The sequence below is a fragment of the Nannobrachium achirus genome (assembly GCF_963921795.1).
Source record: "Nannobrachium achirus genome assembly, chromosome: 22".
NCBI lineage: Eukaryota > Metazoa > Chordata > Actinopteri > Myctophiformes > Myctophidae > Nannobrachium > Nannobrachium achirus.
Genome location: NC_137829.1, coordinates 2,389,801 through 2,406,390, shown reverse-complemented (window position 1 = coordinate 2,406,390; position 16,590 = coordinate 2,389,801). Strand labels below are relative to the sequence as shown.

The 16,590-nt window shown below is 44.9% G+C and overlaps 1 protein-coding gene across 1 annotated transcript in view; it reads right to left on the bottom strand.

The window, feature by feature from the left end:
* Nucleotides 1–44: 44 nt before the first annotated feature.
* Nucleotides 45–16,590, bottom strand: part of cyp4f3 (cytochrome P450, family 4, subfamily F, polypeptide 3) — a gene marked incomplete at both ends in the record, with an annotated part of 20,661 nt that continues 4,115 nt past the window's right edge. Inside the window, 13 exons of the mRNA XM_080753511.1 lie at nucleotides 45–333; nucleotides 2,031–2,113; nucleotides 3,335–3,399; nucleotides 4,224–4,357; nucleotides 4,612–4,741; nucleotides 5,734–5,800; nucleotides 5,921–6,053; nucleotides 6,959–7,105; nucleotides 8,920–9,041; nucleotides 10,118–10,245; nucleotides 11,874–11,927; nucleotides 12,672–12,816; nucleotides 15,051–15,281. Coding sequence (XP_080609637.1) covers nucleotides 45–333; nucleotides 2,031–2,113; nucleotides 3,335–3,399; nucleotides 4,224–4,357; nucleotides 4,612–4,741; nucleotides 5,734–5,800; nucleotides 5,921–6,053; nucleotides 6,959–7,105; nucleotides 8,920–9,041; nucleotides 10,118–10,245; nucleotides 11,874–11,927; nucleotides 12,672–12,816; nucleotides 15,051–15,281 — 1,728 coding nt within the window. The remainder of the gene's footprint in view (nucleotides 334–2,030; nucleotides 2,114–3,334; nucleotides 3,400–4,223; nucleotides 4,358–4,611; nucleotides 4,742–5,733; nucleotides 5,801–5,920; nucleotides 6,054–6,958; nucleotides 7,106–8,919; nucleotides 9,042–10,117; nucleotides 10,246–11,873; nucleotides 11,928–12,671; nucleotides 12,817–15,050; nucleotides 15,282–16,590) is intronic.

The following is a 16,590-nucleotide window of genomic DNA, read 5'->3' as shown; positions in this document are numbered from 1 at the left end:
GGTGAACGAAACCGTGAACTTAATATTTTAATGGAACAAATCATTCATGTTTCTTTCTTGTGATTCGTTCTTATGGACGAATCACTCAGGGACGACACATCACTAGTCAGAGACTGGTCATCGATTGGTCCGTCCTGGCCGGGTGGGGTCAGAGACTCCAGCTGCAGCCAGAGGCCTCCTTCAGCACGCAGGACCACCAGGGCAAGGCGCCGAGCCCCTCCCCATGCACCCCCGAGGTCAGGGTTCACCCCCGGGGTCAGCCGGAACCTGAGCAAGGTCAGGGCCACCACGACACGCAGCTCTGCTATGGCAAACTTTTGGCCGATACAGTTCCTGTGGATAAACACACGCACACACACACACACACACACGTGTACACGGACAGTCGGACACGCACACATAACATACAGGTGATTTGAAATGGAATGCTGTGAATCAATCAGTGTTTCCCAAACAAACATTTTTTTACTTGCATTTAAAGAGGTGGTGCCATAGTTTTGTACTTTTTCTGTTTTTCATGTGTCTAGGAGGTTGAAAGTACTTCATTAGACCCCCTGGTGTGTTTTTTTTTTGAGAAATGATGTATTCTCTTAGTATTTGTTTGTTTTCTCTTGGAGGCTGCCACCTTGTGGTGAAAAGTGTCAGTTAAAAAACACAGATACTAAGTGTGTCACAGTATCAACTCCTCCCCTATTTACCATTCACCCAACACTGTGGGGTGTGGCTATATCAGCTGGGTCACCACCCACCATGCCATCCATGCATACTTAATGAACTGGGGGTGTGGCCACATAAAAACCCAATTTTAACTCTTTCTGTATACTTTTTTGGAAAAAATCTTCCTCCTAGTATAATCATAATACCTGATAATCATGTTTTATAGGGGGGGGGGGGGAATCATGGCACCACCTCTTTAAGTAAATCTTAGTAGTTTACTCATTGACTGCCAAAGTGCCAGAGTTTCCAGAGTTATTCCCGATGTCTTTTGCGTCCCAGGCCGAGTTTCCCGAGCTATTAATCAGTTAGATTTGATAAAAAACTATCCAAAATCGGACCGACGTTCCACAGGCCCCACAGTGCTTCTGATCCGGAACCGGATCTGCATTTTTGGGGGGCGGGACAACACGTTTCTCTGTGGCCACTTTCTGCTGAGTTTAGTTCCTTGTGACACAACACTGCTGCTAGCACAGCAACGCTAGCGTGGATTAAGATGGGGTCTTCAGTAATCGTGAACGGAACATGGCGTTCACGCAGATCGTGCACATTTTTCGGGGCAGTCAATGAATGACATACAGTGTGATCATAAGTGGAGGTTTATGGATGCAGTGAGAGAAGACGCTGAGGACGAGAGATGTGGGTGCTGATGGTGGCGACCCTGTTGGTCGATGATATTGATTATGATTATTTAATCTGATTCACAAGATAGGCCTATAGCACATATCTCTGCTGTCGGGCCGAAACCTCCTAACTCCAAAATGTTCATTTTCGGGAAAATGAGCTCAAGTGGAGTTAGGAGGTTTTGACCGAAGGGCTTTTTACTACTTTTCATTGGTTCAATGTTATTTTAACCAACACACAGACGTAAAGGGTGTTCAGTAGCACATATCTGTGCAAAAAAGAGAGGGCCAATCGGGTAGAGTTTGCTAGTTTGGCAGACAGTGCAGAGTTAGTTTTGTCCCAAGCACTTTTTATTACTTTCCATTGGTTCAATATTATTTGAACCAACACTCAGATTTAAAGGGTGTTCAATAGCCCTGATTTATGCAAAAAAAAAAATCAAAAACCTCAAAAATGGAGTTAAGAGGTTTTGGCCAAACAGTGACGATATACTGTAGATAACATAACTCAGGTGGCTGAAAGGCTCTAACTAGTCATTATTGCCGCAATGTTTGTGCTTGAGATGAATTCCCCGTTGCACAGAAGGTGGGGCACTCTTTCTAATGTCCACACATCAGCCCTAGAGTGTACAAATGACACATACAGTAGCTTAATGTGAAAAACGGCTGTCATCCCCCTTTAAGTGACTGTACCTGGGGCCAGTGGAGAAGGGGATGAAGGCGTGGGGATTGCGCCCCCTTGAGTTGGCAGGGTCAAACCGCAGAGGATCAAATTCCTGAGAGACACAGAGCATAACACAAACTTAACTATTACACATTATCAAAATGTTCTATATTTTTCCAAAGGGCCTGTAACCCCCGTCAGAGATCTCTGGGGGTCCCTGGACGTACGGTAGGTTAATTAAAGCAAGGCTAATTAAAGCAACGGTGCCTTTTATCAAGCAGTAACAAGAAATAACTAGAAAGATGCAATTGGAAATGGCAAGTGTGGTTGCCGTGACGTGAATTTCGCAGATTAATTTCGTCTTACCATTTGAATTTTCTCTGTTCAAGTCAATGAGGAAAATGTATTCACTAATACATCAGTGGCCATATATGGAGATCTCTGTGTCAGTCCTTGACCCTTTTATGCCCATATATGGAGATCTCTGTGTCAGTCCTTGACCCTTTTATGCCCATATATGGAGGTCCCTGATGTCACCATTATCAATACTAGTCGGCAACCTAGGCGACAACCTGGCCAACTCGGGAACGATGTAAATAGGGAATGAATGCCCCGCCCTTTAATGCAAACCCCATTATACCCGTTAAAAGTTTTAATTAAAGTCATTGGAGAAAATTAATTCATGAATACATTTTATATATTAAACTAGTATATCTAAGCAAAATGCAAGCATGCATGGACAACTTGATCATCACTTAGATCTCCTGCATGGCCAATAACTCTACATCTGACATCACAAACTCCAGATATCGATAGCTCCATATATGGATATGGAAATGGATATATAAGTCCATGGGGGAAATTAATTCACTAATAAATGAATATCAATTAAACAATCCAACTTTTCTCTACAGAGAACTCTACTATTCCTGATGAAGCCGGTCAATTTGACATTATGGCACAAGTGTGTGTGTGTGTGGGGCGCGGAAAATGTGAGAGGAGTATTGCACCAAACTTTTGGTCACTCTTGAGTAATAATTCAGTACTGTATGCCAGTGGTTCTCAAAGGGGTTTCCAGGGACTCTGTGGGTTCCTTTAGGGCGGTCTAAATTGAACGATACAAGTCTGTAGTAACTCTGACAGTGTACAAATGGAACCAAATGAACGCTTATGGGTTCATTTGGTTCCATTTGTACACTGTCAGAGTTAATGGGACCTTGAAATGTGAAAGTTTAAGAAACTCTGCTGTATGCAGTGTGTTGTTAACAAGAAAACACAAGTGAGTAAAGAAGGAAAATACCGAGAGAAGAGAAAAGGGTTAATATTCCTGTACCTGTGGGTTTGTCCAGATCATTGGGTTGTGGTGAGTTCCATAAATACTGACTAGACAGATGGTACCTGCAGACAGAGGGGTCACAGGTCACACAAAAAAGAAACGCTCAGAAGAATCCTGCCTCTTAATTTAAACACATTGTGTTGACCCCTGTGCCCTACAGACCAGGGGTGCAGTTGTCCCGATTTAAAATGAAGCAAAAGGGAACTGAAAGTTCCTATGATTGGCCGCTAGTTGCACTGTTCTGGCACCAGAAGCAACATGTTTACCATAGGATTCCATCCATTTCCCCCAAACTTTTACATTTGATTTTCTTACCTTAATAAACATGTCACTTGTTTAAAGCCTCATTTCAATCACCATGATATGCGCTTTGTGAAAATATGGTCCAATTTATGTTATATTTGATGTTATAACAGGGTATGATGTAGGAGGGGCTTGTGATCATAGGCTTGTGATGATTCTTCTTCGTATGCTTTATTTTCGGCAAGCTCAAGACAATGTCCCATGTATCCCTGCGGTTGCACGCGACTGTTGGCAGCCAATAGCATTCGAGATGGTACCATTTCTACCAGTGAACGTTGATTTCTACAATGATGGCGTCACCCATACAACGGCCAAAAAAGCTTCATTTGCGCAGCATAGAAACCAATGGCTTTCCACCGTCCATATTCTTTTACAGTCTATGATACAGACCCAGCGGTCTTTCCTTGTTCCCCCTCCTTTGCCAATTTGAATGTTCACCCGTTATGACCGGTACAGAATAGGGCTTCTAGGGTTGATCATTAATTCAACATTAAGACTCAATGAGATTAAACACACAATGAAAATTGATGATGATATTCAAATGGAACTCCCTCTTTCGTTGGTGTTCCGCCACCCCACTCACCCTGTGGTATGGTCCTGTCGCCGGGTAGACTCATGTCCTGGCGGTACTGTCTGGTCACGGCGCTCACAGGGGAGTGCAGTCTGAGGCTCTCCCTGATGCACATGGTGGTGAAGGGGAGGCAGGACAGGTCCTCCCTACACGCACACGCACACGCACACACGCACACACACACACACACACACACACACACACACACACACACACACACACACACACACACACTAAATTACATGTAGGCAAGTGCTATGGGCTAAGGTGGAGACATATAGCCTACACACACACACACACACACACACACACACACACACACACACACACACACACACACACACACACACACACACACACACACACACACTGCTCCCTGCTGTTTCTCTGTAATTCTCACCACTGTATTTCCTGTTCCTGTCGTCCGCTCAACAGCTCAGTGACTTCCTGTCTGCATCTGTCTTGATAATGGGCATGGCATGCCAAGTTATACAGCGCCCAGGAGATGGCGCTGGCGGTTGTATCATGACCTGGAAACGCAGAGAGGGGGAAGAGGGGGGGGGGGGGGGTAAATAAACTATAGCCTATATTTCCTCCTTGTGTGTCGACTCACCTGCCAGTGAGGAGGCCTCCCGGTGGGTGCTCCTCACTGGCATAAGAGTCACAGAGCCTTCGTCCTAGCCTGGTATAACCAGCCTAGATACTAATGCAGCTAGCTAACTAACTGCAGTATCTAGGCTGGAGGTTCTCCCATTCAGACGAAATTCATGGGAGGAGGTAACAAAAACTATAGGGGAGATCACTGTCACTGTTTACAGTACCCAAACTATCAGCTAAACACAGCAGGTGACTTTCCTATTCAAAGACAGAAACCTCAGGAATGCACCCCCCAGGAGCCCTCAGTATGCAAAAAGACCCATGTTATCTCTTCTGTTGCTACATGTTCTTGGTGTATTTTTGCTTATGTGCAGCACTTTGTAAACCTTGGTTGTAAAATGTGCTATATAAATAAAGTGTATTGGATTGGATGTTGAATGAGACGTGCTCACATGAGACATGCTGCGAAGAGTTAGTACACGACTCTAGACCATCTCCTTGTTTTAACATGGGTGGATGATGGTATAGCTGAGCTACTCTACCTTCGTCCTACTCCTCCCGCCGGTAGACGCCTCCTTCGGCTCTGGGGCGTCCGTCTTGGACGATAGGCAACTTTTCCAAGACTGAATGGCTGCAGGCGTGGACGCTTCCGGGTGTGTCACAGAAAACATGCGCTGTGATTGGCCAGTAGTCACTTTGAGTGTGGCAGCGTGCTTTTGGCACTTCCGCACTTCTGACAGATGCCGCCCCACCGCCTTCCCTCCCCTGAACATGGGTCAATTGTGTTCGTAGCCTATCTATGCCCGACTAAGCCGGAAGTACCGCGGTGCATGGATTTGAACCCATGCACAACATTGTCCAGAGAATATTCATTCACTTATCATATTATTCAGTTCAACATACATGCTTCTTCACAACCACTGACCTGCAAACATGAAGGTATTTGCTTCAGCCTGGATCTCTGCATCTGTTAGACCCACACCCTCATCATCCTAGAACAAACAAGCACGCAAGCACACGTGCAAACATGCACACACAGGGTTAACCCTCTATTAATTGGCAAAACAGCCCCCTCCCCCCGGATAATAATCTCTCCTGTCTCCCATACCTACCTCTGCCATCAGCACTATGTCAATGAAATCCTTCTTTCTGTGAGCTGTTTCTGTTGCAGGCTCATTTCGGGTCTCTGTCTCCCTCCGGTGGTTGATGATGGCACGGCGCTGCTGGACTATGTCCCTGGTGAACCTGCACACAAATGCTGCTATTCACATTCAGCCACAAGGAAATGAACAGGGTGTAAAACAATACAATAAAAATACACACAAACAACGCGTTGTTCAGCCGAATCAGGAAAACAATTACTGTAATTGAGTGTCTGTTTCGTTTATAATGATGCGTGTAAACATTTTGTTGGTGAAAACGAGGCGTGTGTGCGTGTGTAGGCCTGATACAAATATTACATGATTTACAATATTATATAAGGGTAACAATAATAATTGCTTCCATGTTGAAAAATGTTCATACATTTAAAAAAAAAGCTATTTCAGCTATTTTAATTCAAAATGTGTTTGTTCAAACTAGTAACTAAAGTTTTCAAATAATTGTAGTGGAATTAAAGTACAATATTTGCATATAATATTTGCAATATTTACAATATGTACTGGAGTAGAAGTAAAAGTAAACTCCAGTTAATTAAAAGTAACTAAAAATTGGTAATTTTATCATCTAATCAGGCTTTTGGGAACACCCAGGACAGTTTTTGAGTTGCTTGATTCAGTATTTAGATATTTGATATTCATTTTATCAGACACACGCCCTTCCTATACAAACCTATTGTAACTTCAAACTCCATTTTAACCATGATAGATTCAATTAGAACACCCATCTTTTTTTCTGTTGACTCCTGACGCCCTCCTAATATGTGAGCAGGCAGTGTTTTTTTTTTCAATAACTTTTTTCATTTCTTTTTAATTTTTTTAATCTTTTTTTTATTTATTGTATTGAATTTTTTTCATTGTCCCAAAAACATATTAAAAAAATAAATGAAAAAGGTTTTCGCACCGCTAGGCGTTGTGTAGCTTGTAGATCTGCTATTTTCACTAGTTTAAATAAAAAGAAATTAAAGGGTAAATACAAAAGGAACGGTGTACCCGTGTACGGTGTCGGCTGCCTTCCTGAAGCGACGTCCCTGCTCAGACCTCCAGTAGATCCAGTCCCAGTGATGGAGGATCCTCTGGCGTCTGTCGATGATCAACTCACCAAGCTCTTCTATGGCCGACACATACTCACAGGAGGACCTGGGGAGGGAGGGGGAGAGAGAGAGAGAGAGAGAGAGAGAGAGAGAGAGAGAGAGAGAGAGAGAGCAGAAAATGAAAGTAAGTATTAAAGGTATAGCCTGGTTCCAACGGTTACATCTATCCATTCCGACATGTCTCCTTTCCGACACTAACCCTATCTCTAACCCTTACCCTAAACTTAACCTCTATGGAAGTGTCGCCACTTCGACAATAAGAAGTCAATGTCGGAGTGGCGACATGTCGGAATGGAGACATGTCCCCGGTTAATCGATGACTGCTCTCCATTCCGACATGTTGCCACTCCGACATTGACATGTTCGACATGTTGCCACTCCGACATTGACATGTTGCCACTTCTTATTGTTGCAGTGGCGACACTTCCATAGAGGTTAAGTTTAGGGTAAGGGTTAGAGATAGGGTTAGTGTCGGAATGGAGACATGTCGGAAAGGAGACATGTCTGAATGGAGACATTTAACCCCCTTAATCGCTATTCCATGCCAATAAAAAAGAAATCACAACTAGTGTGAAGTGAGAGGTGCTATTTGTGAGTTAATTTCATTAGTCATCCCGCGAAGCTTGGCCAATGTGACCCTGGTCGTACAACAACAAACTTTGAGCGCTTTGTGCCAAGATGTATAGGCAGGATGTAGGCCAGATGTAGGCCACACTTCAGAGCCCTGACAAAGCCAGATGTTGGAGCTCAGAAATATGTTCAAGCGATTCAACAAATAGAAAATTCAGTGTCAGCCTACATTAAAGCAGTAGTTCAACCAAAAATCTCTGTTTTTGTCGCCTTCCTGAGCCAATAGTTTGATGACTGGTCAGTAGGAAACTCTTGGAGAATCTTGAAAAAATATAACATATTATTCCAAATTTTAATTCCATCAATTAAAAAACATTTCCAACGTTTTTCTAACGCATTTCATGAATGAAATAAAAAAACATGGAATAATCTCTGTTCATTTAGACACTTATTTAAGGATAACCATTTACCATTTATTTGGCGAGTTTGGCGCGTGTGACTCTGCTCATGTGACGTAACAGATGTATCTGTGTAACCATATCCTAACACAGGATCTGATATCACAAACCCCCCAGAGCAGAGCACAAGTTACAGATAATAAACACAAACATGAGCTTTCAGTTACATCATTAAATTACCATAATTCATAGAATACATAGTACAATCTACATTTCATCATATTACATCCATCCTATTACAACTGAAGCTAAAATGCCACAGGGAGGAGGCCGGGGAAGTGGAGGATTTTTCAACACAGACAGCACACAACCTGCTTTGACAGGTTAGCATGTAGAATGAGCAGTGAGCAGAGGTTGCTTAAAAAGACTTAGTTGCACTGGGAAATGAGGGCTTGTGTGAAGTAGCTTGTTGCGAATGAGAATGAAGTAAGGATGAGTGAACGTGGAGACACGGACTGACTGTGGGCGTATGAATGAATTAACTTGTTCGCGAATGAATGAGGGGGGGTCCGAGGAAGAGAATAGCAAGAACTGTCTGATTTCGTGTCTACACGAACTATCGCTACGCTAAAATAATAATAATAATAATAATAACAATAAAAACTTGTCTAAGAAGTTGTGAAAATGGCAGATCTACAAGCTCACAACATGGCACAAAGTGACACGTTGTAAGCTTGTAGATCTGCAAACGTCTAATTTCTCTTCTCTTTCTCTTTCTCTAGTCCTTACTCCTGACAATATAAGAAATAATATGAATTAGAATAGAATAGAATAGAATAGAATAGAATAGAATTAGAATAGAATAGATTAGAATAGAATCAGTAGTCCTTACTCCTGACAGTTGCTGTTGTAGCTGAAGGCACATTTCAGTAAACTGTCCAGAGTCATCAGACTGATGTGATGGAACATCTCCATGTTGTTACTGCCCTCTGCCAACAGACGGCGCCACTTAGCCTGAGAGAGAGACAGAGAGACACAAAGACAGTTGATGATGACGATTGTCATCATTATTATAAGTAGTATAGTAGTGATGTGCAGCAATGCTAATAATAGCATAAAAGATGTTTCATGTAACATTCACGAGGAAAGAAAACAAACAAGAACAGATGATCGATGACATGCAGGTAACCAGTAAACAGTTAGCTTTCTACCAGATACCAGAAAGTGTCATTTCATAAACAGGGTGCATGGCTAAAAAAAGGTGACTTATACCCCAGATTTAAATAAATAAATAAATATATAGATCTCATAATGCATGGTGATGTGATGCGTTGTGAAATTGAAGATCTGCATTTTTATATATTTCTTTAAAAAAAAAAAGGAGAAAAAGGTAAAATGTTTTTTAAAGGGATCAATGAATTGCAGAAAGATATGTGTCTGTATAGTATGACCTGACGTTTTAGGTAAAATGTGAAATCTAGCCCAAATGATGCCCCTGTTTACTACGTTGCTGATGATTGGTACATTCTGTTTCCATGTTGTGAAACAGCCAACATAGCACTGTCTGACCACAGAGGAAGCAGTACAGGAAGTAACTTCAACATTCAACCAGAACCAGTATCTGATCAACTGATATTTGGTCCTCCTGGGATCTTTCATCACATGCAGGACTACTTCTAACATGCTTTCAGCCCAGGAACCAAAAACACAATAATACAAACAAATGAAGCTTTAGCTAATGGAGTTGAAAGGCATGTGTTAGACGTGTGTTAGCCCATAGCACTCGCCTACTATCAATGACCTTACATGAAAGTTAGATAGCATTTGTTTATAAGGTTTTATATAACGTGTTTTTTCACTGAATAGGTGCTTGGTCTACCTACGTCCTTTTTCTTAGATACTATTTCTATGCATGTGATGTATTGATGTTGATGTATTGATGTATTATCTTATTCTTGCTTATTGTAAGTCGCTCTGGATTAAGAGCGTCTGCTAAATGCCTGATTGTAAATTGTGTGCGTGCATGTGTGCGTGCATGTGTGCGTGCATGCGTGTCTGCGTGCCTGCGTGCGTGCGTGCTTGTGCCTTACATGCAGGGTGTTGGTGGAGGTATTGAACACGGTGATGTAGTTCTTCAGAACATCAAAGTGGAAGGCCGGAGTTAACAGTCGTCTCCTACGAGCCCACTCGTCTCCCATGCTTAGCAACAGACTCTGTCCTGCAGACCATTTAAGTATTCATTATTTCATACTTTAGCTATTGAAAAATGGCAGATATACAAGCTCACAGCATGGCACAGTGCTGCGCTGAAAGCTTGTAGATCTGTATTTTTTTAAATGAACAAATGAACAAATGAACATTTGTGCAAATCTTTGAATATATGTTTCTAAAACGAACATTTGTAACTCAAATATTTGCTTCTGGGGGGTCCCTGGAACAACATATTTTGAGCTGGGGGTCCATGGCCAAATACATGAAAGGGTTTGAGAACCACTGATTTTAGAAGAAGGATTTAGAAGTCATTTATAGAATCGGGTCAAAGATATTCAAAGACTTGCACAAATGTTCACGATTTATCAAAAATAGCAGATCTACAAGCTTGCAGCGCTGCGAGCTTGTAGATCTGCTATTTTTCAATAGTTAAAGCATAAAATAATGATTAAAGTGGTTAAAGTCTAAAGCGACAAAGGGGAGTTCTCCTCAAACCTTTTCATGTCAGGACCCCCACATTAAAATGACCCCCCTCTGAAGATACTTCAGAATATTTCAAAAAATACCCAATATGTCTTGTTATAGCTAATGTTTGTGTAGGGTTACAGTATGTGGTTAACCCGCTGGAAAACCCCCACGATGACCTCTGGGGGTCCCCAGGACCCCACTTTGAGAACCATTGACATAGACTACCAAAGACTGTTCCAAAATACAGAGGAATCATGTCACTATACTGTATATCATAAATATAACTATACTGTATATCATAAATATCATAAATTAAAAAGGATAAGTGGATGAATCAATTTGCTTTGTCCTCCACCAAAGCACTGAAAATATACAGTATGAGAAAATAATTAATGGACCCACACACACACACACACACACACACACACACGCACGCACGCACGCACGCACGCACGCACGCACGCACGCACGCACGCACGCACGCACGCACGCACGCGCGCGCGCGCACGCACGCACGCACGCACGCACGCACGCACGCACGCACGCACGCACGCACGCACAAATATTACATTAAAGTTACAATAGAGCAATAGGCCTACAATATTTCAACTTCACTGTACCAAGTGCTGTTTGTTGCTGCATGTTGTTGTCAACCAAAGATTGTATCATCTCTGTCTAGAATTCACACCTAATCTTGTGATCTGCACTTCCTGCTCGGTGACTATGCTACTGTACAGTAGATGTTATTTAGATACTGTAGACAGAGCACAGTCTAGGCATGTTCTTTATCAGTTATCCAGCTTACAATGCAGTGTAATATACTTGTCATCTCTGCTGGCTATTTTTGAAAATGTAGAGGTTTTGAAAATTGTTTGTAAATTCACTTATTATAAATAAATGCTCAAAATATATATCCCAGGGTGAAAACATGAAAAAGGTTATTGAAATAACATGCCCCACTCACGTATCAGGAGAGTGGTAAACGTCACCAGAACCAATAGGGACGTGTGTTTTGGATTAATCTAGCATGGTTAAAATGGGTTTGTATAGGAATGAATATCAAATATCTAAATACTGAATTGAGCAACTTAAAAACTGTCTGGGGGGGCTCTCAAAAGCCTGAGTAGACGACAAAACCCATTGGAGCATAATACTTTTTGAACTCACCGAGCCACGGACGCAGGAAGCCATAAAACAGCTCGTCTTTCACAGTAATGGAGGCTGCGTGAAGGAAAGGATGGAGGAAACCGAATGAATTCATTTTATTCCATGATGTCCACCACCACTCCTGTCCGTGACTTTATGTGAACATCTATGGCAGTGTTTTCCAAAGTGCCGTGATCCTAAAGTGCCTCAGAATAATGTCATACTTATTTGGATTTCATCAATATCACAGTATGTTTAACCACTTATACCCACTAGTAACAGACCTGATTAGCACTGTACTTGATGAGTATTTTTACATCTTACGCGTCACAACGCGTCATGTTGTGACGGGTTGTGAGCTTGTAGATTGGCTACTTTTGGCGAACCTTCCCCCCAGACTAGTGGTTCAAGTGGTTAAACCTCAAGTATAAAGTTGTTTTCAGTCAGTTCTGATGGAAACGGATATTTCTCCGTGACATACTGTATCTTAGGGAGAAAGATTTTCATATTCAGATTTAAAAAATATATATATTATAATAGCAATGTAATTCAGGGGTGCCATGGATGAAAAGGTTTTTTACAGGGGTGACAAAAGAGTTTGAAAACCCCTGATCTATGGACATGTATGAATGAATGAATGAATGAATGAACCTACTGTACTTCTGATCTAAAGTAGCCTACATAGCTTTATGTACATGGCTTTATGTATAAAATGTGAGATTGCAAATGTATGGTTATCAAATAAATATTTAACATCTATGTGTGTATGTGTGTTTGTGTGTTTGTGTGTGCGTGTGTGCGTGCAAGTCTGCGTCCTACCGGAGGCCATCAGCAGAGGTTTGGTGAAGTCGGGGTGGAACACGCGGACCATGTGGTAGAAGGGACCCAAGAACCAGGAGCAGGAGTGTCTGTAGGTCTGGACCAGAGCGTCCACCTCCAGGAGACCTTCCTCGTTGTTCTTCATCTGTACACACACACACACACACACACACCAGGGACGTGCAGAGAATGTTAGAGAGGCAGGGGCATTGTGAGCTTGGAGCAGGGGCTCACATTGTGAGCTTGGAGGTCGGCTATTTTCAGTGTGTGATACGTACCACACGGAACTAAGCAGTGTACGAGTTATACCCACAGAGCTATGGGAAGGCGCCGAAGGCGCCGCCAGAATAGGGCTCCCATAGCTCTGGGGGCCTTTCGCCACCGCCGAAGGCGGCGGCGAAAAAAAATCGGGTAATTGCGGATATAAAGTCGCCTAAAACGGGTACTTTCCTATATTAAATCATATTAAATCGGGTATTTCGCGGATATAAAGTCGGCTAAAACGGGTATTTCCTATATTAAATCATATTTTTCCTTTCACAATATTAATTCGGGTGTCTTTGGGGCTTCACATTGGCTATGTTGACAACTCCAGGCAGTCTTTTCTGTTCATATTAACTCACCATTATTGCTCAGCCTCCAGTTCCCAATTCCTCCATCTGAGCTCTGAGCCATCCAGCCAAAAGTTCCCGTTCTGGTAGCATAAAGTCGGCTAAAATGGGTATTTTTCTTCTCAAAACAAGGCGGGTCGGGTTCATATTTATTTACTAAAAAAAACATTGTCATGGGCACAGGCACACTAAGGCTACAGTCTTGCTCAGAAGACAGCGTTGTTTTGTTTGGTTGTTTGTTGCTGTCCGGCGTGTCCGCCTTCCTTTGCCGTCCGGGCCGTGGCTAGAACAAACACTCGATGCAGTGGTTCCTAGCTTACCCCATGCCCAGGCCATGGCGAGACCACGCAGCTGGGTAGGTCTGCATCCAGGGCCTCCTCGGCCCTGGGGGAAAGGTAGGAACCATTGCAGCGAGTGTGTTATAACCCGGACGGTAAAGGAAGACTCACACCCCACATTAAATGCGCCTGATTTATAATAATAAAATGAATAGTAGGATTAAACGGTGTGATGTCATTGTTCAGTCTTACTGTCTAACATGTTTATTTAGTATATCTAGTTAACATAAATAATATAAATTCTTCCAATGGAACATAAAAAAAAAAAAAAAACGATAAAAAAAAAAAAAAAACACACTTAGAAAAAAAGAGACCCCAAAGGGGGTTGTTGACTATGGGGTCCCAGACTTTAACTATGGGAGCTAAGACCCCACTGGCACCCACGTAACTCGAACTCTGGAACTAAGCATAATCAAGTCAATACAAGAGATGTGGCGTAACAGATTTCTACACAGAGAGGGCAATTCTTTCAACATAGGATGCTGCATTCAAGTTCAGGAGAGTTTGGACATTCTCTCTTCTGAATGCTGCCTTCGGGTATAGCATGGAAAGAGGGCGTTTGTGTATCTTTCACCATAGTCCTTACTCAAGTCCCCTTTGATGTCTATGTGTGCTTGTGCTTGATACACACACAGACACGTATCCATGCACACAACAGTACTTTCTTCCCTCTGTAACCTTAACTGCTGTGCTGCCTCTGGGCGACTGATTTCCCCCCGCGGGATAGTAAAGCCAACCGGGCCAGAGATGGTGTCAATAAGGACATGTAGGGACAGCGTTGCAACACAATCCTGTTTCTCATGTTCTGTGGAAACAGCCTGCAGTCGTATGTCATAATTCTGTGTTAAACACATTTCACTGGTAGGCTAATTCCGTAAATGTCTTTTGAAATAATGTACGTGTGCGTGTGTGTGCGTGTGTGTGTGTGTGTATGTATATGCACGTTTGCGCATGTGTGCGCGCGTGTGTGAACTCTGTGAGTAGGCTGTGTGTCAAGCCCATTGGTCCAAACCAAAAGGTGTCAACAATTGCAATGTAATGTAAACAAACCAAAAGTTTGCAAAAAGGGTTTGTGAAGAAAAGGCAGCATTAAAAAGAATTGCCTTGTCCAAACTCTCCTGAACTTGAACACGGCATCTTATGTTGAAAGAATTGCCCTCTCTGTGTAGAAATCCATGCCGTTATGCCACATCTCCAGTATTCACTTGATTACGTTCAGTGTGGTATCATCCAGTACCGAAAATAGCCGACCTCCAAGCTCACAACGCGTCGCAGGTCTGCTATTTTCAACATTTTCACCAAAAGGCCCTTTTACAAATGTCAGCCCCTGCCTCTCTAACATTCTCTGCACGTCCCTGTTGGTCTCCACTCTGTTACGGTGCCCAGATCTCCCTATAGTGCCCACATTGTTTTGATTGTGTGTGCCATACCTGTCCCAGGTGCCCCAGCAGCCAGGAGCGCTTGGGGGGCGTGCTGAAGCAGGACAGCCGGTGGGTGAACCAGGCGTGGCGCGCCAGCAGCCTGGCCGTAGAGAGGACACACACACACAGCACAGCCCCGGCCAGGAGGCTGAGGACCTGGGAGAGGCCACCTCCGCCCTGGAGGAGAGAGCTGGGGAGCAACAGGGAGGAGAGGACACCCAACTGTCCGAGGAGACTGATCTGCATGCAGGGAGAGGGAGAGGGAGAGGGAGAGGGACAGGGACAGGGAGAGGGAGAGGGAGAGGGACAGGGACAGGGACAGGGACAGGGACAGGGAGAGGGACGGGGACGGGGACGGGGACGGGGACAGGGACAGGGACAGGGAGAGGGACAGGGAGAGGGACAGGGACAGGGGCAGGGACAGGGAGAGGGACAGGGACAGGGACAGGGAGAGGGAGAGGGACAGGGACAGGGAGAGGGACAGGGACAGGGGCAGGGACAGGGACAGGGACAGGGAGAGGGAGAGGGACAGGGACAGGGAGAGGGACAGGGAGAGGGACAGGGAGAGGGAGAGGGACAGGGAGAGGGACAGGGACAGGGACAGGGACAGGGAGAGGGAGAGGGACAGGGAGAGGGACAGGGACAGGGACAGGGACAGGGACAGGGACAGGGACAGGGACAGGGACAGGGAGAGGGAGAGGGACAGGGAGAGGGACAGGGACAGGGACAGGGACAGGGACAGGGAGAGGGACAGGGACAGGGAGAGGGACAGGGACAGGGACAGGGAGAGGGACAGGGAGAGGGAGAGGGAGAGGGAGAGGGACAGGGACAGGGACAGGGACAGGGACAGGGAGAGGGAGAGGGACAGGGACAGGGACAGGGAGAGGGAGAGGGACAGGGACAGGGACAGGGACAGGGAGAGGGAGAGGGAGAGGGAGAGGGACAGGGACAGGGACAGGGACAGGGAGAGGGACAGGGACAGGGACAGGGAGAGGGACAGGGAGAGGGAGAGGGACAGGGACAGGGAGAGGGAGAGGGACAGGGAGAGGGAGAGGGACAGGGAGAGGGAGAGGGACAGGGACAGGGACAGGGACAGGGACAGGGAGAGGGACAGGGACAGGGAGAGGGACAGGGAGAGGGAGAGGGAGAGGGAGAGGGAGAGGGACAGGGACAGGGACAGGGAGAGGGAGAGGGACAGGGAGAGGGAGAGGGAGAGGGACAGGGACAGGGACAGGGAGAGGGACAGGGAGAGGGACAGGGACAGGGAGAGGGAGAGGGACAGGGAGAGGGACAGGGACAGGGAGAGGGACAGGGACAGGGACAGGGACAGGGACAGGGACAGGGACAGGGACAGGGACAGGGACAGGGAGAGGGACAGGGAGAGGGAGAGGGAGAGGGACAGGGACAGGGAGAGGGACAGGGACAGGGACAGGGACAGGGACAGGGAGAGGGACAGGGACAGGGACAGGGACAGGGACAGGGACAGGGAGAGGGACAGGGAGAGGGAGAGGGAGAGGGAGAGGGACAGGGACAGGGACAGGGACAGGGA